This window comes from Convolutriloba macropyga, chromosome 11 (genome assembly GCF_964194025.1).
Source record: "Convolutriloba macropyga chromosome 11, txConMacr16.3, whole genome shotgun sequence".
Lineage (NCBI taxonomy): Eukaryota > Metazoa > Xenacoelomorpha > Acoela > Convolutidae > Convolutriloba > Convolutriloba macropyga.
In genome coordinates, this window is record NC_134478.1 from 31,514,534 (window position 1) to 31,537,230 (window position 22,697).

The 22,697-nt window shown below is 34.6% G+C and overlaps 1 protein-coding gene across 1 annotated transcript in view; it reads left to right on the forward strand.

Annotated features, from left to right (window-relative positions):
* The first annotated feature begins 427 nt into the window (after nucleotides 1-427).
* The window catches only part of LOC142349491 (uncharacterized), a 33,373-nt gene continuing 11,103 nt past the window's right edge, over nucleotides 428-22,697 (forward strand). The window contains exons 1-3 of the mRNA XM_075401085.1: nucleotides 428-855; nucleotides 5,191-5,399; nucleotides 18,935-19,173. Of these exons, the coding sequence (XP_075257200.1) occupies nucleotides 593-855; nucleotides 5,191-5,399; nucleotides 18,935-19,173 (711 nt within the window). The 5' untranslated portion in view covers nucleotides 428-592. The remainder of the gene's footprint in view (nucleotides 856-5,190; nucleotides 5,400-18,934; nucleotides 19,174-22,697) is intronic.

Genomic DNA, 22,697 nt, shown 5'->3' on the forward strand with positions numbered 1-22,697 from the left:
TATTTATCTCTGGGCTCTTACAATAAAAAAATTTGTAGACATTTTTGGTAGTTTTTTTCATCCCATTTTCAAAATTCTTTTCCGAGTAATAATTTGCGAAATGAGTCGAAAGCACAAATTTTCCAATTTCTTTTATTTCCTTGAGGGGAGAATGAGCTGAGTACTGGACTGGAGTAGTTTATTTTGGCGTGTTAATTTTGTTTTGGTTTAGATCGCAATCATTTCACGCTTATTTGTTCCTGAAGCTGGGAAACATTTTTCAGCAAACGTTTTAAACTATCGAGGTGCTCTTTTTTCATTATATAAGAGGAAAACAAGCTATGCAGTATTAAAACGCAACTTGCACTTTACGCAAGAATTGTAAGCAAATAGATAAGGCATTTGATAAACGTATTATTTCCCGCTTGATAACAACTTTTGGTTTTTTTACATAGCAACAAGCAGCATAGTTACAACAAAAAGAAGCTGCCCGTATAATTACGTTTTTTCCTGTTTTATGAATTTTTCCAGCGGCTCACCGGTGCAAACGAATTGAATTATAATCCACCTCAGGGCAATCAGCAACGAAATATATAGAGCAAAAATTATTCAAATGGAGCTGAACGGGCGAAAACAATTTTTAGTTGCTAAAATCAAACACAAAACTTCTCGTCTGAACAATGCTATTGAAAATAAAAACCCAGGTTTTGACATTGCAAATTTCAAATCGCAAATCAAAGCCGACCTTGATGAACTGGAACAATGTGTCAAAGTCCAGATTGACAAGGCTGCGAGTAAGTCTGAAGTCGAGGAACTGCCGAAAGAAGTCCTGGAGCTTCAACAGGCAACAGAAGAAGCTATGGAAGAGTACGAAGGGTAGGTTTTAAAATCTAATTCTTTCAATCCCTAAAACTTTTGGTTGGAAATTTTTCCACAAAAAAGTATAGCACACTTTTCAGATATTGTTTTATGGATTCCAAACAAGTAAATTTAGAATGTTCTCCGATGAATTTATTGTACGTAAAGGAATCTCAAAATAAAATAATGACATCACGGAATTATTAATTCGTCAATTTTGTTGTTCGCGTCATAGGTAAACAAATAGGGCTATTTTTGCTTTTATATTCTTATTAATGGATAACATACACAAAACATTCTGGAAAATTCTCAAAAATCGCTTTTCAACTTGACTGGAGACTTTTCCGACATTTTGCGGTTTTCATTTTACCTAAGACGCCTTAATAATCTTGGTACGGCTTTAGTTCTGAACCTTAATAATCTTGGTACGGTTGTAGTACAGCGACGTACAAAAGTTAACAAGTCCCGTAGTACGGTTTTTCCTTAGACTATACGGCGCAGTAGTACGGCCTTACTAAGTTTTAGGTTTGGTCAACCTGGGAAGCTTTTTTTTGTCAGCACGTTTTCGTACGTTTAAAGTGAGGTATCACTTATCTTGACAAATGAAAATTTAAAAAACGTATTGAGCCACTGCTTATCTAATGTTTACAAGAGAGATAACTCGAGTTGATATCAAACAATTTTGCAATTTGAATGCTCAAGTGTTGGAAATTGCTTAAACAATAATTAAGCTAAAAATGATATCCAATCTATTGATTCATTGGCGTTTAAAAAAATCAAATTTTGCAGCCATTTTTTGTTTGAATGTTTAAGACCTGCTGGTAACTGTTTATGGCCTGAAAAAGTGACTGGGAATCTTGAAAAATTTGGCCACGATCCACTATGATTCAAGAGTTCAGTCCCTCAAAAGATCTAAGAAACCTCGCAAAATCTTCATTCCAAATCTTCATTCATTTGAAAAAAAAAACATAATTTGTAGCCATTTTTTGTTTATATGTGTAAGACCTGATGGTAAATGTTTAAGACCTGAAAAAATGACTGGGAATCTTGAAAAACCTGGCAACGTTCCACTATGATTCAAGAGTTGAGTCTCTCAAAAGATCTAAGAAACCTCGCAAAATCTTCATACAAAATCAGCAGGATTCTTGCCGGATTTGAAAAAAAATATCTTGAAGGTTTCAAAATCTAGATTTTTCTCTCGGTATCTTGTCACTTTCTTAACTATTTTTTACAGAGAAACATATTTCCCAGTTTTCTTACTGGAGAAATCAGGTTCTTTGGTAGTACTGACAGAATATTACAAATTCGCCAAGTTTAGTGATAGGTATGGGAAGATGTGGGATCTTGACTAGTTTTATAGGAATTGATGCGCCGAGCGAGGGCAGTGGAAATTCATAGTGGCAATAAATCAATATTTAATTAATGGCCTCTCCTCTTCTAATCTAACTATTTTTGTTGATTTTGGCAGCAATAGTATCTGCACGCACCAAAGAGAACCTGAGGAAATTTGAAATTTAGATCAAATTAACCGTGCGAAAAATGTGAAAAGTTCTCTAATTTTTGATATATCGTATCCAAAACACTCATATATCCTAGAAACCACAGGAAAAACCAAGAGACGAAGTTTGGCAAGGTTAGCTATTAAAACACTTTCGTGAGTTCAAAGTTGTTTATGTCTGGACCATCATGCGGTTGGACGCACATCCTCACCACCCCCATGGTGCGTTTACATAAGTTTAGTTATATTGGTCTGGTAACCCGGGCTGGGTTTTTAACCAATACGGTCTTCCAATTCTAAGAAATTTTTAGATTTATTTTAAAAAAACCTGTAAAAGTTTGAAAAAGTAAAGTTCCTGATCAGGTATGAACTTTTCTGTCATTTTAAGCAGCCATCTCAAATGATACTGTTTGCTTCTGCATGTATCTTTTTAATGCATAGTCTCCAAAGACCATATGCATTTGTTACGTACAGATTTTTAAAAAAACCGTTGTTTTGGTTTGTTGCATTTTACCACATTTTTCACAAACTAGTGTTCTATATAATTATTGTATATATTTTATAACTTTCTTATTAAAAAAAACGACAGGATCATCAAATAAATTTACGTCAATTTTCTTGTTTTATATATAATATATATATATATATATATATATATATATATATATATATATATATATATATATATATATATATATATATATATATATATATATATATATATATTTGTGTGTGTTTGTATTAAAACATAAATAAAATATTTACAACCATAACATCAAAGTTTGTTTAAATGTTTACATTTTAGGAATCACTTTGTAATAATAAAAACAAGTCTTTGTACTATGAATAACCGAACTCCAAGTACGAATGAGTACTGGAAACGTCTAAATGCAACTCTCAGTCAGTCTAAAGCTAAGTCTAAATATTTACTCGAAAGGTCCGGAAAACGTCAAACAGTCGAAAAAAAAATCCACCCGCGTAATCTTTAGTCTCATTGAAAATCAGGGTCCGTCAAGAATCAATCGGTCGCAAGCCATCCAAAAAGTACAAAAACACCAACATTTTTTACGAAATGAATGCAAGAAGCATAAGGGCATCGTGTGAAATTACAGAAGCATCAGAGTTGATTTTTTGTTTTTTTGATCCCAAGCAAGATAATGTTTAATTTTTAACAACTTCTGGTATTTCTGGACTTAACAAAATTTCGGTGATTTTGGGCTAAAAATGGCTGAAGACTGGTTGGGAACGCATTAATTTTACACCCTCTGACCACAGGGTTGCTGTTTGACCTTTTTCGAATAGCTGTGGTTGCTTTACAAGCTGCCCAGGAAAGTAGCTATAAATTAATCCCGAATTCGTGGCACGCCACAAAATTTGCTGAATACCGCAATTTTCACTCAAATTTTTTTGAAAAGTTAGTTTTGACTTGGGTATCAACTTGTCAAGTGCTATTCAAGTCTAATATGACTAATAGAATTGATATTGTAATGATTCAGTACTGATTTTAAAGAAAAACTTGCATTAATACGAGCGCGGAAATGATTCGCACTTGGAGTTCGATACGGGTACTACTAGAAACGAGATCGCAAACTTTGTCGTTCTCTATCTACGGGAACATGTTCATGTAATTCAACCATTTCGCTATTTACTTTTTCGAATAAATGGTAAATTGTTCCTCTTCCTGGAAAATTTTTGATTTTTGATCGTTAACTTTATTTGGATTGGCACTTAAAATAAACAGTTCGTGAGTCTCCTCTCATCTCCCGAATGTATACGAGATCTTCCAAAAGGGTCACAGGAAAATTTAGTTACACTTCGTTTCGTTTTATCTTCTGCGATACCACTGCCGTAGCAGATTAGTCAGAAAACTGGTAGTGCTGGATCATTGGAATTAGGAGCCATTTTAGACAAAACAGACCTTGCCAGCTTTGAATGGAACATCATAGAGTTTGCTTTCAAGTGCATGGTTCCCTAGCCTATAGCGGATGCTTACATTGCCTGATTTTAGGCAATATTTTTGTAAAAGGATTATCAGATTGCGAAATATTATTGCTAAACAGGCATCCGAAATTAATTGCGATGCAGCATGCACTGAATTTGATTTGTCCCATTATTGTTTTAGTGCCCTGTCGAAGTTTTACCAATTGATGAAAAAGATTTTTTTCTCGATTTTCAAGCGGTAATTTTGCTGCAAAATAACAACAGCAAAATATGAACTAAACGCTACAAAAATACTAGAAACAAACTTCATTAACTTTTTATAAGTTTAAATTGAAATATTGCAAAAAAGTGATGAAAATTTTTCAGAAAAAAAACGCAAATTAAATTAAATTAAGCAAATTAAATTCTGAAAGCACTTATTTAAGAAACCCAGTGCTCTTAACGCAGGGTTGGGAGAAAACATTGCCGAAACTATTCTATAAGGAGCAACAAATGTAGTTGCTTGGACGCAGGATAATACTGCAACCCAGCAGCATGGTAACAAGGAATACAAATTCAACGATTGATGAGTGCATATTGAAAATCAATACGTGGTGCTATTTTGGGGGAAGGTTTTCGGAGATTTTTTGGGAATAATCTGCATAATTAACATGAAATGAAACATGGAATATTACGAAATAGAATTATAATATGTCGAATAATTTTTTTTGAAAAAAAATGTACTTTCGATACAGAAAGCATTCCCTCTCAGTTCTTTTGAGAGCAGTTGAAGAAAACTATTATAGAAAACTCTTATCAAGCTAAACAAGTAGAGCTTCTTGTCAAAGCTAACCTCCTGCACAATTTACAGTAGGTTGTTTTCTCATCTAAAACAATGTTGAAGCTTCTAACATTAATATTTTTTTGTTTTTTAGAAGCGTTTGTAAATGGAAGCTGGCATTCTTAAAGATGGCGTTACCTTCTAAAGCCACCCTTCGCTCTGTTGGTACTCTTATATTCGATCGGAGAGTTGGCTGCAGGTTCTTGTTCATTCTGCTGGCTGTCGCCACTCTTGTGATTCGGCGCATATTTCACAATGATATCTTGTGGGATGTCAAATATTCCCGAGCTTTTGCGGCAATAGGTGAAGTCAATTAAATAACGACTATAGAGTTAAATAAACAATTAAATGAGACACGAACAGTAAGGAATATTATTTCATTTTGCGCAAAAAAAAACAAGTCCAATGGATTCTTTGTTTTGCAGTCGTCTATTCGTCTATATCTGATTCGTCAATACCAGACAGTGCCCACATCTATTGATCCTAATTCCTACTATTGCGCTAATTTGCGTATTTTTGAGACAATGATATTGTAAAGTATCATACTATAATGTTTTACTATAGCATAATCTAGTATTACATGTATTTAGATATGTTCTCTGGATATAAAGAAGTAAAATGGACCAAATGGTCTACTTTATTTGGTAGGGTCGTTAGCTCATAAAGATGATTACTGAAATTGATTAACTTCGGCGGTTTTTCTATTTTTTGACCAATAGTGCTTCTAATAATTTAATTTACCCAAATTTTTGTTGAAAGAAACAGTTGAAAAAAATGTAACTACACTTTAAATTTTTGCCGACTTTGTTGGATGCACTCTAAAACAGAATCAATCGGCTGCTGACAAACTATTTTGCGGGGAAAAGCGCCAAAAGATAAAATTGTTGCTGTTAGCATAATTTTTAAAAGTTCTGAAGGTGGTTTTGGGATCAATTCTGTTTCTGCCCGACAGTAAGAATGTATGCCTATAGCTGCAATAGTTTTATGCCCACTAAACGGGGGGTAACATGAAGAGAACCGACATTATAAAAAGCCGACGTCAGAAAGCTCCAAAACTTGCATTAATTCAAAAAGAGCCGGAAGCGAAACGTTGCCTTTAATTACCCTAAATTGTTAGTTGATTACCAAGAAAAGTAGAAAAGTACTGCAGTTGGTTAGTTTGTCTCATGATCGGTGGTGATAATTTCATATCAAGTCCCATAAGCCGCTGGGACATGGCCTTGGCTGGAGATAATTTAAAGATAATAAATAATTAAATCGCTTTCAGTTTCTTTTACTAGAAAATATTAAAAATTCATTTCTCAAATACTCGGTTATGATTGGTTGAGAATTTGGTAGTCTCACTTCAGAAAGCAATTTAATTAGCTGCAAAGTTTTGCTTAATTTGTCGACGAACAATTTAAATAAATTTTCGGTTCTCTTTCAATGGGCTCTTTTCACTTCAGCTCTCTTGCAAGTCCCCAAGCTGTTTCGGGGGGACAGAATTGGTTCATGTTGTTGCACAGGATTCACATGAGACTCCATGTAAATTAGCAAGTAAAATCAAATAATCTCTCGTGGCCGTTAGCCAAACTCTCATGAAGAAATCCTTGATCTTTTCTGCTAGCCCCCCCCCCCCCCCCCCCAGCCTTATATAGCCGATAAATTTGCACCCCCCCAAAAAATCTAAGTTTTCACGAATTGTAAGAGCGATATTTGTAATTCATTGAAAGTGTCTAGGTAGATTGAAGGCATTTTAGAATAGTTTCCTTGAAAAGTTTTAAAATTTCAAGCCCTTATTGTAGCCGAAAACACCAAAAATGATCTAATATAGAAATTTCTATTGATGCTTGCGTTATATGCAACAAATTTTGGTTGAATACGTAATACTTTCAAACCATTGCTGTGCTAGCTTTTAGTAAATGCATATTGCTCGTATATGTTCACGTATGAGATTACTTAGCTTTAACACTATGTTTTCACATTTATAAATGGGGGGTGCCTAACTAAGCGGGGGGCGCTAGCAGAAAAGATCCGAAAATCTTTACAATGGAAAAAGATGTTAAAAATTACGTACTATGCAGTTATTTGTGTCAATTTTTCCTTTAAAAAATCGTGTGTAAGCACACGATTTTTCATGTGGTCTCATACAAAAAATTGAAAACTAAACATTCACACTGCTTGGTTTTTTTAACCAAAACCACTCCTCGACACCTTAAGCCTTGGTACAACTGATATAAAATCATCAACTTCATAAATTACTTCAGGAAAACGGATTCAAGATGAAAAACTGTCTTTTTTAGCTTGCATTGTTTGTAGTAATCGACTTGTTTATTGACTATGAAATCAGTTGTTTCAAAATGATCGGCCACAACAGTTTGTGTTCGATAATATTTTAAGTGGTCCCAAATTACGCCCCTTTTTGTTTGTCCAGTAATATCTTCCTTTCTGGGCACAGTAGAAAGCATGATATAGCATAAATATAACGGTGGCAGATAAATTTTGCCATTGGCAGAATGTTGAAGAAGCCGATTTTGTAGCCTTTTAATTTTGTTTCACTACATATGCCTTGTCCACATTCTCAGTTTAAGTTCTAATAAACTTTTGGCTGAGACTTTTAGTTCATTTATATGTTTTCGTGAAGCACAATATAGCTTGGAGTGCTGACGAAACAGTTTCAGGCATTCAATTTTGTTGTCATACATTGATTTTGTGAACATTTTCAGTGAAAAGTGTATTTAACTGTGCCGAAAAAGCTTGCATTGCAGCTAAAAATATCGAGGCAGAAATTTTTATCTGTCGCTTTCCTCATACGCTAACTCCCGCAAAAAATCTTGCACTTGTTTATCACAATGTTATAGTGCTGAAGCTTATTTTTGGTTAATTGTGCCACGATTCACTACCACTTATTCAGATTGAGCAATTGCGGTGCGATTGCAATTTTATAAGATATGATTTTGAAATTTACTGTCAGAGTTTGGAATTCGCGACGCGAATGAATAGTTAGATAGAGGAGATTGCTTTTGAAAATCTAATTTTAAATTGCTACTGATCTAAGAGAACATAATTGAAATAAGGAAGAGAAAATGTACAAGTTATATCAGAAAGGAAGTTAAAGAAAGCATAAGGTGATCACACAGATGAAAAAGAATTTGCAATGGCTTAAAAGTGAATAGAGTTTCCTGTGTGGAACATGGAAAAGCTGGAATTTAAAAAAAAAATTGATGATGAATGAACTAAGGTTGAAGGGAATTGAAACACAATACTGCTCTTGAAAAATAAGAAAATAAGTTAAAAAATACTGTAATGGATATTTTCAGAGCAAACATCCAGTCCGTATAACCTTTCCCCCTGTAAAGAGAGATAATGAAGATTATAATAAAATAAATTGGATATTCTGTTCAAGCGTCTTTTCGTTGATTTTAGGCGGCCCTCTATCTGCGTCTTGAGCCAGAGCGGTGTCTCTTTCATGCTTTGTTCAGAATTTCGCAATTTCTGAGTTTCGCACCCTCACTTCTGGCCTATTCGGTTCCTTAATTACACTTGATGATGGGCTCACTTCACCCACGGTAATGTAAAGTTATAAAACTTTGTACAATATATCCAGATTTTTCTTTTGTCTATGGGTAGCGTGGATTTTGCGAGTTACTTTAAGCTGAGCGCTTCTTTCAGTACTTGGGATGGGTCGCGCAATCACGTCTGACCACATGAGTCTGGTTTCCTCATCTTGCAGGTTTGTTGTTGTTCATGGACTTGAGCAATTGCGATGAAAGAAAAACCTTTTGACCTCGACATTGAAACACAACCCTGTGTCAGTCCACTGTTCGTCGGTTAAACATGTGCGGCCTGCGATTGCATCTTTATCTAATTAATGTTTATTTTTTTTATAATTAAGGTTTTTACTATCTGATTTAATTGGTATGTTAGATGTCGGTGTGTCACACGTTCTGCCCAAAACTTGCTTCAAATGGTGTTATATTAGTTGTTCTTTGTTTATTTATTCTTAATTTTTGAATAATTGCATTTATTGGATGTTGTAAACGCCAACTCCCGCTAAAAATCTTGCACTTGTTTATCACAATGTTATAGTGCTAAAGCTTATTTTTGGTTAATTGTGCCACGATTCACTACCACTTATTCAGATTGAGCAATTGCGGTGCAATTGCAATTTTACAAGATATGATTTTGAAATTTACTGTCAAAGTTTGGAGTTCGCGACGCGAATGAATAGTTAGATAGAGGAGATTGCTTTTGAAAATCTATTTTTAATTTGCAACTGATCTAAGAGAATATAAATGAAATAAGGAAGAGAAAATGTACAAGTTATATCAGAAAGGAAGTTAAAGAAAGCATAAGGTGATCACACAGATGAAAAAGAATTTGCAATGGCTTAAACGTGAATAGAGTTTCCTGTGTAGAACATGGAAAAGCTAGAATGTGCAAAATTGATGATGAATGAACTAAGGTTGAAGGGAATTGAAATACATTACTGCTCTTGAAAAAGAAGAAAATAAGTTAAAAAATACTGTAATGGATATTTTCAGAGCAAACATCCAGTCCGTATAACCTTTACCCCTGTAAAGAGAGATAATGAAGATTATAATAAAATGAAATCAGAAAATTGATACTTGGTCACCTTTTAAATAGTAATAGAACATTATTTAATTAAATAATTGCATGATGTTTGCCGAGTTTTAATACAGTTTTCATCTGAATGTTTTTGTTCCGCTTCCAATACGGACACTTCCTTTTTTTGGGGTTAATGGGATTCAGATCAGCTGTTCAACGTTTTATTGGGTTCCTTAATGAGGCCGTTCCATTTAATGTCACGGGTCTGAGGCCGTTCCAATCACGTGTCTGTGATAGGAAATTCGGTCAATTAACCGTGGGTCTGTTGAATGTCTTCAATTTTTCTTTGCGGTTTTGTTTTGTCTCTCGTTTTTTCTTAATTTGTCTCTTTCTTGTTCTGTCTGAAGAAGATGGTTGAGTCAATGGTGCTGCAATTGACTGGAGTGGGCTAAAATATAGTATATTTGTGAGGTTAGGTCTGTCCTTGAATGCTTCATAGTGTTTTGGGTTGCGCTTCGGAATACCTCTTTTCAGAGCTCTTGCCACGTTTCTCGCTGTTGATATGCAAGAACGAGTCGAAGAGACCACACTAACATCGTCAGGTTGTCTCTTAGAGCGTTTGATTTTTTTAATACCGGGAATTTTTCTTAGGATGTCCTTTCTTCTGTTTTTGGATATTCTGTTCAAGCGTCTTTTCGTTGATTTTAGGCGGCCCTCTATCTGCGTCTTGAGCCAGAGCGGTGTCTCTTTCATGCTTTGTTCAGAATTTCGCAATTTCTGAGTTTCGCACCCTCACTTCTGGCCTATTCGGTTCCTTAATTACACTTGATGATGGACTCACATCGCCCACGGTAATGTAAAATTATAAAACTTTGTACAATATATCCAGATTTTTCTTTTGTCTATGGATAGCGTGGATTTTGCTAGTTATTTTAAGCTGAGCGCTTCTTTCAGTACTTGGGATGGGTCGCGCAATCACGTCTGACCACATGAGTCTGGTTTCCTCATCTTGCAGGTTTGTTGTTGTTCATGGGCTTGAGCAATTGCAGTGAAAGAAAAACTTTTTGATCTCGACATTAAAACACAACCCTGTGTCAGTCCACTGTTCGTCGGTTAAATATGTGCGGCCTGCGATTGCATCTTTATCTAATTAATGTTTATTTTTTATACTTAAGGTTTTTACTATCTGATTTAATTGTTATATTAGATGCCGGTGTATCACACGTTCTGCCCAAATTTGCTTCGAATGGTGTTATATTGGTTGTTTTTTGTTTGGTTATTCTAAAGTTTTGAATAATTGCATGTATTGGATATTGTAAATGAACTTTTTAAATGTGCTCTCATACATGATATTTGTCGTTTTATAGTTTGGATGAGACGTTCAACAAAACCTATTGCTCTATGATCATGTGCAGGAATATATATTGGTTCTAAATTTTCTTCAGAACAAATTTCTTCTTTTTTATCTTTAAGCATCTACACTGATCTAGTTTAATTGTTTTTGGTATCCCGTGATTATTTTGTATTCTTTAAATAATATAATAAAATTTGGACTGGAAGCGTTATTTACTATTTCTATTACAGAATAATTGGAATACCCCTCAATGCCTTTTAGTAAATACTTTTTTGTTCCCTTTACGTTCCCTTTACGTAGGACCACCAAAATCTATTTCTAGATTGTCATTCGGTTCAACACAATTAGATAATGATAACATTTGCTATGCGGCATCACCTGTTTAAAGTTCGTACAGATATCTGATTAAGATTTCACTAGCTTTTGCTAGTATATCCCCGATGAACTTATGGCCAACATACATTTTGTGCTAGCAATAGCTTCGCAAAGCTCCCCGGATGTATTGAGAGAATACCTTCTATTACAGCGTCTTTAAGTGCTTTGGGAATTGATATTCACTCCTCGAGACAAAAACACCCATGCTTGACACCCATGTTTTGCCGGTGTGAATGTATACAAGGACTGATGTCCTTCAATCTCTCCTCATCGTTTCTTAAAACACAATCCTGGACAACCTTTAAGATGGCATCTTTTCCCATCAGAATGGCCAAGAGTTTTTTTTTACTGAAGGCTCTATTGATCGTTTCAGACAGTCTGATATCATTGGCTGTGTCTACTGCACTGGTAGAATGGGTCACTTCCGTTGTGGATGGATTTTTGGTGCCGCGTGTTTGTTGGGGAAATGCCCAAGAAGGTTATTCGGGCTTTTGTTGATTTTGATTTGAAAGATTTTCTCCGAGGCACTTTTCTAGTAGACGCAATTAATTTGATATCGGTGAACTTATTCGCAAGAAAATTATGGGCAGATAGCGAGGTATTTTTGGGTGTTTGGTACTTATAGGTGGAATTTCTGAGATTCGCACTTAATTCAGAGATATAATGGCAACTAATTGATTGTTATCAAATATTGGGGTTATTTGGCCTAATTGTTCAGATTGTCCATTTTCTTTACTGTATTATTTTTGCAAATTACTTGCAGCGAATTCGTTAAAGAAAATTGATTTATTCAAAGATAGAGTATTTAGTGCAAATGGTTGTTTCGAATGTGAGGAGGGCATTCGCGACACGAATGACGTTTTTCAGTTGGGATTATTGAGTCTACGTGATAGTTTATATTGCAAAGCAAATGAAAGTGATTTTTTAATATGTTATAAATTTATTCTTTATAAGTAATTTTTTGCTTTTTAGTGTGTGTGTTTACGGTGCAAATGGCTCGATTAATTTTGAATTGAGTGAATTTCGCCACAGAATGATATTTAATATCTGTAATGCTAATTGTCTATTTTCAATAATGTGTTTAAAGGAATTCCTAAATTTAAAAATTGTTGCTACTATAAATTTATATATTGTTCATCGTATGCTGAAATTCTTTTGCAAAAGTATTTTTAGAAATTTAGTCTAAGAGACACATTTTTTGCTCCCGGCATGTGTTCATTGGTAAAATTATAGGGAAGAATAGATCAAACCATCGGCAACTTCAACTATTGTAGGATTAATGCGAATGATGTTTATACGAACGGCTCTGTGATCTGTAATTACTGTAAAACTGTTACCGCAAAGGTAATATTTGAATGAGTGAATTGACCATACAACTCCCAATAGTTCCAACTCCTTTGTGCCATGTCGTTTTTTTGTGGGATTGTAGAAACGCGATGCGAATGCAATAGGTTTTCGTCAGCCTGAGCTGTTTTCTTCAAGTACTGCACCAAGTCCGGATCGCGAAGCATCGCACTTTACTGAAACATCTGGTTTATGATTATATTGGCAATTTTGAGTACCTTGTGCTATTTTATCTGTGGACAATTTTTGAATAAAATTCTGAGGGGTGACAAAGTTTTGCTAGATATGGTATAATTTTGCTAATGTAGTGTACTGATGCCAAATCGATCTTAATCGTATAAGTGTAAGTTGGTGTTGGTGTTGTCAGAATGGCTGCGATTCTACTTTCGAGTGGCGAAATAACTGTTTGAGTAAATTTGTAACCAAGCAATTCGGTTTTTTTGAGAAAAATGACGTTTTTGGAGATTGATGCGAAACTTATCTTCATTTAACTTTTTGAGACATTTGATAACATAATTGATATGATCGAATTCTCATCCTGTACTCACTCTTATGATGTCGTCTAAGAAGCAATATGTGTTTTGATGGCCTATGAGTGCATGGTCCATTGCTTTTTGAAATTCAAAAGGCATGTCAGTCAGGCCGTAAAATCCAGTTTAAAATTTATATGTACCTGTTGATTCACCTTAAACTATATTAAAACTACAGTGTTGTGCTGTGTATTTGTGTACTTATAAATGACTGTATCCATTTTTCAGATCTATGGATGAAAAATATGCTTGTTGGCCGTTTTGTGTAATAGTTAGATGTTGTAAAATTGAGTCTACTAACATTCATATAATCGGTATTTAAAATTTGTTTTTTTTAATTGATTTTTTAATTGATTATTTAATTGATCACTAGAGATAGCCGCACCATAGTTGTCAGAGTCACTGTCGAAGTTTGAATCATATACTTGTTCGTACAGTTCTACCTAACCAGTTATGTAGTTAACAGATTCTTCGTCATCACCCTTAGTAGTTGTTGTTTCAATCTGACTTACGTTTGTTTGTTTGTTGTTGTTGTGGCGTTTGAGATTGTGATTTCTTAGATTTCCCGAACTTTTTGGCGAGTTGGCTTAAAATTTCGCAGTTGTTACATTTTTTTCCTTTTGTGGGGCACGTTTGACGGCAATTATAGTTCCCGCGCTTACCACAATTTGCACAGATGCCAGTTTATTGGTTTTTATTGGGGACTTTTTTGTTGCGATTGTAACCTTTTTGTTGTTGTTGGTAGTTCTTGGAGCGATTGCAATTTTGAAAACTGTTGACTTTAAACACAGATTGACTGTTCGTGTTAATATTTGTCATTAATCTTTTGCTGGTTTTGAACTCTCTTTTCTACCTGAATGGTCATTTCTAGTCCTTTGGTTGGTGACAACGTTTCCCCAACAAATTCTTTTTCTGTCCTGTATTTCAAAATATTCAAGATGAAATTATCGCGTATTAGTGCTGTTTCCTCGTCCCTAGGCTGCAATTCTCCGATTGCTTTATGAGTCTTCCATAGAAACTCTCAACAGATTCGAACAGATTCGCTTTTTTGTTGCTTGTTATAATATAATAAAATATGGACTGAAAGCGTTATTTACTATTTCTATTACAGTATAATTGGAATACCCATCAATGCTTTTTAGTAAATACTTTTTTGTTCCCTTTACGTTCCGTTTACGTAGGACCACCAAAATCTATTTCTAGATTGTCATTCGGTTCAACAAAATTAGATAATGATAACATTTGCTATGCGGCATCACCTGTTTAAAGTTCGTACAGATATCTGATTAAGATTTCACTAGCTTTTGCTAGTATATCCCCGATGAACTTATGGCCAACATACATTTGTGCTAGCAATAGCTTCGCAAAGCTCCCCGGATGTATTGAGAGAATACCTTCTATTACAGCGTCTTTACGTGCTTTGGGAATTGATATTCACTCCTCGAGACAAAAACACCCATGCTTGACACCCATGTTTTGCCGGTGTGAATGTATACAAGGACTGATGTCCTTCAATCTCTCCTCATCGTTTCTTAAAACACAATCCTGGATAACCTTTCAGATGGCATCTTTTCCCATCAGAATGGCCAAGAGTTTTTTTTACTGAAGGCTCTATTGATCGTTTCAGACAGTCTGATATCATTGGCTGTGTCTACTGCACTGGTAGAATGGGTCACTTCCGTTGTGGATAGATTTCTGGTGCCGCGTGATGTGTTTGTTGGGGAAATGCCCAAGAAGGTTATTCGGGCTTTTGTTGATTTTGATTTGAAAGATTTTCTCCGAGGCACTTTTCTAGTAGACGCAATTAATTTGATATCGGTGAACTTATTCGCAAGAAAATTATGGGCAGATAGCGAGGTATTTTTGGGTGTTTGGTACTTATAGGTGGAATTTCTGATATTCGCACTTAATCAGAGATATAATGGCAACTAATTGATTGTTATCAAATATTGGGCTTATTTGGCCTAATTGTTCAGATTGTCCATTTTCTTTACTGTATTATTTTTGCAAATTACTTGCAGCGATTTCGTTAAGAAAATTGATTTATTCAAAGATAGGGTATTTAGTGCAAATGGTTGTTTCGAATGTGAGGAGGGCATTCGCGACACGAATGACGTTTTTCAGTTGGGATTATTGAGTCTACGTGATAGTTTATATTGCAAAGCAAATGAAAGTGATTTTTTAATATGTTATAAATTTATGGCTCGATTAATTTTGAATCGAGTGAATTTCGCCACAGAATGATATTTAATTTCTGTAATGTTAATTGTCTATTTTCAGTAAAGTGTTTAAAGGAATTCCGAAATTTAAAAATTGTTGCTACTATAAATTTATAAATTGTTCATCGTATGCTGAAATTCTTTTGCAAAAGTATTTTTTAGAAATTTAGTCTAAGAGACGCATTTTTTGCTCCCGGCATGTGTTCATTGGTAAAGTTATAGGGAAGAATAGATCAAACCATCGGCAACGTCAACTATTGTAGGATTAATGCGAATGATGTTTATACGAACGGCTCTGTGATCTGTAATTACTGTAAAACTGTTACCGCAAAGGTAATATATGAATTAGTGAATTGACCATACAACTCCCAATAGTTCCAACTCCTTTGCGCCATGTCGTTTTTTTGTGGGATTGAAGAAACGCGATGCGAATGCAATAGGTTTCTGTCAGCCTGAGCTGTTTTTTTTTCAAGTACTGTACCAAGTCCGGATCGCGAAGCATCGCACTTTACTGAAACATCTGGTTTGGGATTATATTGGCAATTTTGAGTACTTTGTGCTATTTTATCTGTGGACAATTTTTGAATAAAAATCTGAGGGGTGACAAAGTTTTGCTAGATATGGTATAATTTTGCTAATGTAGTGTACTGATGCCAAATCGATCATAATCGTATAAGTGTAAGTTGGTGTTGGTGTTGTCAGAATGGCTGCGATTCTACTTTCGAGTGGCGAAATAACTCTTTGAGTAAATTTGTAACCAAGCAATTCAGTTTTTTTGAGAAAAATGTCATTTTTGGAGATTGATGCGAAACTTATCTTCATTTAATTTTTTGAGACATTTGATAACATAATTGATATGATCGAATTCTCATCCTGTACTCACTCTTATGATGTCGTCTAAGAAGCAATATGTGTTTTGAAGGCCTATAAGTGCATGGTCCATTGCTTTTTGAAATTCAAAAGGCATGTCAGTCAGGCCGTAAAATCCATATTAAAATTTATATGTACTTGTTGATTCACCTTAAACTATATTAAAACTACAGTGTTGTGCAGTGTATTTGTGTACTTATAAATGACTGTATCCATATTTCAGATCTATGGATGAAAAATATGCTTGTTGGCCGTTTTGTGTAATAGTTAGATGTTGTAAAATTGAGTCTACTAACATTCATATAATCGGTATTTAAAATTTGTTTTTTTTAATTGATTTTTTAATTGATTATTTAATTGATCACTAGAGATAGCCGCACCATAGTTGTCAGAATCACTGTCGAAGTTTGAATCATATACTTGTTCGTACAGTTCTACGTAACCAGTTATGTAGTTAACAGATTCTTCGTCATCACCTTTAGTAGTTGTTGTTTCAATCTGACTTACGTTTGTTTGTTTGTTGTTGTTGTGGCGTTTGAGATTGTGATTTCTTAGATTTTCCGAACTTTTTGGCGAGGTGGTTTAAATTTCGCAGTTGTTACATTTTTTTCCTTTTGTGGGGCACGTTTGACGGCAATTATAGTTCACGCGCTTACCACAATTTGCACAGATGCCAGTTTATTGGTTTTTATTGGGGACTTTTTTGTTGCGATTGTAACCTTTTTGTTGTTGTTGGTAGTTCGTGGAGCGATTGCAATTTTGAAAACTGTTGACTTTAAACACAGATTGACTGTTCGTGCTAATATTTGTCATTAATCTTTTGCTGGTTTTGAACTCTCATTTCTACCTGAATGGTCATTTCTAGTCCTTTGGTTGGTGACAACGTTTCCCCAACAAGTTCTTTTTCTGTCCCGTATTTCAAAATATTCAAGATGAAATTATCGCGTATTAGTGCTGTTTCCTCGTCCCTAGGCCGCAATTCTCCGATTGTTTTATGAGTCTTCCACAGAAACTCTCAACAGATTCGAACAGATTCGCTTTTTTGTTGCTTCGATAAGAAAAAAACAAAGCAATCTTATGTTTTGTTGCGGTTTTTTTTATCAAGTATTGTTCAATTACACGCCAAAATTCCTTCATCGGTTTCTTCTCAATGAGGAAGTGTGGATGTTTGCTTTTGAAGATTCTGCGGCCTTCTGGTCCGATTTTTGCAGATCCGAAGTCCCATGGTATGCTGCCACTCAAAATGCTCATTTCCTTGATTTTTCTTGCTTCTTTTTTGCCAAGTCAATTTAGTTGCTGATTGCGAATCCTTCTGTCGCGTTCGGTTGCTTGCGTGTGGTTTTCCACCAGTTCGTCATACACAGGGTCGAGTGGGTGTCTGGAACTGGTCCGTTGAGAAGAACTTCTTGTTGTATCACAACATCGGCCAGCATTACGAGTTTCCATTGGCGGATTCATTTCTCCCACAAAATGGGTGGTTTGGTGGTTGCTTTCTCTCAGAAAGCGTTGATATAAAGGGGAGTTTTTCTTGACTCAGTTGCTGGCTGCGCCATGTTATACTGGTGAAGCCTATATTTGGTTAATTGAGCCACGATTCACTCCCACTGAGTCAGATTGAGCAATTGCGGTGCGGTTGCAACTTTCTTAGATTTGATTTTGAAATTTAGGTTCAAAGTTTGGAATTCGCGACGCAAATGACTAGTTTGATGTCTGAGTTGGCTTTTGCAAAGCAAATTGCTAATTTTAAATTGCAACTGATTTAGAGGAACACAAATGAAATAATGAAATTAAATGTACAAATTATGCACAAAGTGATCACGCAGATGAAAAGGAAGTTAAAATTGTTTACAACTTGAGTAGACTGTTTCCTGTCTAGAACTTGAACAAATTGGAATTTGCAACAATGATGATGAATGAACTAAAGATGAAGGGAATTGAACTAGATTACTGCTATGGAAAATAAAGAAAAAAAGTTTAAACTAAATACGGTATTGGATATTTTCAGAACAAGTATCCAGACCGCATGACACACACGAAAAGAATTCTCTCATGTGAATTTACTCAGATTACAAACAACATTTTTTGTGATTAAATCACACGAAAACAACTCTTGAGTATATACTAAACAAATACTAAGTTTAATTGTTTGTATCTTCATTTTGTTTGTCATTTTACCATAATTGTTTATAAACAGGAAGGGTAATCAGAACTGGCCATTTTGAACATAGAATTCCATCGTAAGAAACCCAAGCATCCCTAAGCTATCTACCTTTAATCAACTTTTTAGAAGTTTAAAACACCTCCGTTTATTTTGCTTTGGTGCAATCGTGCATTAGTTATTAAGAAGTTTCTCCGACTCATTTGGAAAATTTGGTTTTTCGTTGATAGGCTACAGGCAGCTTTCGGCCTGCATAAAATATAGACAAATGTCTGACACAAAAAAGTTTTTAAAAGATCATGATTATGAGAATGAGCTAAATATATTATTCAGCTCAGTTCCTAAAATGTCTTCAAACGAGTCATATAATTTTTGTTTTACTATGAAGTGTTCTGAGTTAATGTATTTCCTTGTCTGAATTTGATTATGTTGAATTTTAGCCTGGACTTGCCTTTCCTTCTCTGTGTTCCTGGGTGTACTGAACATGTTGGAAAGAGGTATTGGAATCAACTCAATCGGATGCAAGGTGTTTGAGATTGTGATGAGTGTGGCTGCTGTCGCTCTGTGGAGTCTATCGATTGTTCTGATTGGCTTGTATAATGTGAAGTATTACGAAGGATACCCGAAGAGCTACAACATTATTCAATCGACTCTCTGCGCACTCTCTCTGTTTCTGCAGGTTTGTCCAGCTTCTATCATAGAGACCCGGTCGAGGTGCATGTTGTCAGTTCTTTACTTTTAGTGATATAGCTATTCCTTTTCCCTTTTCTTAGGTGAGTTTGTAGGGTTAAAGTAGAGTGCTCAAGCAAGAATAATTCATTCCGACTTTCAACTCTGTACTATTTTAAACTTCTTTTCACTGCTCTTTTTTTCAACCACATATCATTCATTGCGTGCGCAATGAATGATATATGGTGAAAAAAGAGCTCTCAAACAATTGAAAATTGTTTCTCAAACAAAGAAAAAAGAGCTCTCCCGATTGGCGCAGCTCTCAAACAATACTTTTATGCAGTATATGACACTTGTTAATTGTTGATCATAATCCAGGCCATGCTTACCCATGGTCAAATGCGTGCAGACAATACTAAGCCATGATTTTGCTCGTTCTTTACTCGAGATTCTATAGCTCGTTTATGGTTTAAACGTTTAGAACCAAAACGCACTTCCTCCCGCCACTCCTCTTATACGTTTTGATGAAAGCACGGTACTACAGGGCAGGTAATATCTAAAACGCTTTTTTAAAGTTTCAATTTATAGACAAATAGTTAGTAATGTTATGTCTGGCTTATTTTGCGGCAACACGACAAAAATTCGTTGAAATTAATTATGCTAAGTTTGAACTTTGTCTTGCTGTTAGTTCCCCAAGGTCATTTGGGTTTTTTCAATTGTCTCATTTTTCCCAGTATAACTTGTGACTCATAGATCATTTAAATAGATTGTTTTCAAGTGAGTTAAGTATTACTGCAAACCGCGCCGATAAACACCTAACTTGTCTAGTCATCAGAATGGTCACTACATCTCTTTCCGAGTGATTGAAAGTAGCAGTAAAAGGACTTAAAAAGTAATGAAAAATGTGATAAATGCCCGGGTCGAGAAAAAAATGCAAAAATATGTAATAATAAATTGTTCATTTTCTGTTATCGAGCAACACAAAAGAAGTTTATTTTACTGTGCATAAAACATATGTACAATGAAGTTCAACAGAAAAAGAGCACACCATTAGATCATCAGTTGATCCGTTTTCAGGTGCCTCACAATATAGGAATATCAAAGAACTGTTGATTAAGAACCGAAAGAAAATTACTATAGTTATTGAACTATAAATCATGGTTGGTTAAAACAAAAAAAATTTAAAAAAAATATATAAATAAACCGATAATTGAGTGCAGGGGGCTACAATTAGACGTACTCAAAAAAAATAACTTGAGAAGTCTTGGTTGTCAATTATGTAATTTCTTAAAAACATATGGCAAAAATGTTTTATTTTTTGATTTGTCATTTTTAAAACCGTATTTACAAAGGAAGGTTCCAGAAAAACCAACAAATTCAACATTTTTCGGACCTTAAACCTCAATCAGTTTGTCACATTTTTTCGATCACCGCAATCAAGACACATTGCTGTTTTTCTTCTTTTTTTTACTCTGTTTAATTCGTTATCATTCAAGTAAGATTTGACGTGACTAACAACACATTCGTCTCTTAGCATTTTTATTAACAGTTTAAGTACTTCGTACAAGTGTAGTTCTTTTGCTAAAAACAGGTTAAATTTTCTCCTTAGATCACTCACTGAGTTGAACTTTCTTTTATTGAAAATTATCCTTATGAGTTTTTTTAACTTTGAGTCTATCAATGAAATATCTGACAAAACAGAATTTCCATAAATCAGTATACCATATTGCACTACCGGCTGAACATAACTTTTAAAAACCTGAATCATTTGACTTTTACTAAGAAATTTTCTCAGTCTATAGAACAGTCCAATGAACTTTATTAATTTTTGGTTAACCACATCAATATGATTTTTGAAAGACAATTTATTATCTATTGTTATTCCAAGATAACGTATTGAGTCAACGTTTTCAATTCTCTCTTTATCGATGTTAATCTGTTCTTTTTTGGAGTAAGTTTTAATTTTCCCAAAAAACATTGATTTTGTTTTTTCAGTATTGATTGTCAATTTATTATTAGTTAACCACTGATTACATTTTTGTAATTGAGTTTTGTGTTTCATCACAACCTCTTCGGCGGTGGCTGAAGTTTCAATAACTGTGTCATCTTCAAAAAGTATGATATTAGATTCAAGATTATTTAAATTGTTAACATCTTGCGTATTGCTCAAATCATTCACGTATATTATGAAAAGCAGAGGACCGAGAACCGATCCCTGGGGAACTCCAATATCAACAAAAGTAGTACTTGAAACAACTTCTGCAATTTGAACAAACTGAGAGCGATTAGCTAGGTATGATTTAAGTATATTGAAAACATGACCTCTCAAACCAATATTACAACATTTGTCTAATAGTATTGTATGGTCTACCGTATCAAAAGCTTTTTTGAGATCCAGGAATGTGCAAACAGACATAATGGATTTCTCAGATAATTTTTTTCGCAAGAGTTCAATCAGAAACAAAACAGCGTCAACTGTACTTCTTTTGGCCCTGAAACCAAACTGGGAGCTTGAGAGCAGATTAAATTTCACTAAAAAAGAGATAATTCTTCCCTGAAGCAATTTCTCGAAGATCTTTGCTATCGTTGGTAATAAGGAAATAGGCCTAAAATTTGATGGTATACTCTTATCTCCAGATTTGTGAAGTGGGAAAACTTTTGCAATTTTAAGACAATCAGGGAACACGCCAAGATTGAAACATTCATTGAACCATTTTGAGAGAAAAGGACTCAGGACATTGAAAAATTTCTTGATGCAGTAGTAATTGAGGTCATAACAGTCCTCACTGTACTTATTCGGAGCATTATTAATGATATCAAAAACTTCCTTGTCTGTAATATCGGCAAGAAACATAGATTGTTCTGCTTTATCGGTTGTTTTTAGAAACAATTTCGTTGGTAAATGTGCGTTCATTTTCCTTCCGATTGATGTAAAAAAATCATTTAAATGGTTGACTTCATCTTGAGATGGTATTTTTCCACGATTTTCAATTTTTTTGCCTGTTATGTCACCATAAACTTTAAAAAAGTTTCGGTTTGTGTTTGCTGCACCTTTTTCAATTTGATTTTGATAAAAAGTCTTCATTTTGTTTTTTATCAAAGTTTTTACCTTCCTGCACTGTTGTTTGTATTCGTTATTGGCCGATATTGATTGAGCTTTGAGTGCATTCTTCCACAACCTTTTTTTCTTTGCGGCAGCGTTTTTGACTTCGTTGTCAATCCAGATCTTTTGCACATGTTTTCTTGTTGTCTTAGGTAAATAGTGATCTAATGCTTCTTGCACAGTTCTTTGTGAACATTTGAATTTATCATTAATTTCTTTTTCGGTAGAATCAATTTGTTTTAATCGCTGCCACAGAACGAAACTAATTTTTTCCTGAAGAAGAGGATTTTCAAGTTTTGCCCAATTTCTCGATTGAAAAAAATTATTTTCTGTTTCTAAGTTGGTTTTATTCTTCAATTTAAGTAAAAGTGAATAGTGATCAGTTATTTTTATTCTTTGGCTGGTAACCTCTGATTCAAAATTTGTAAAGA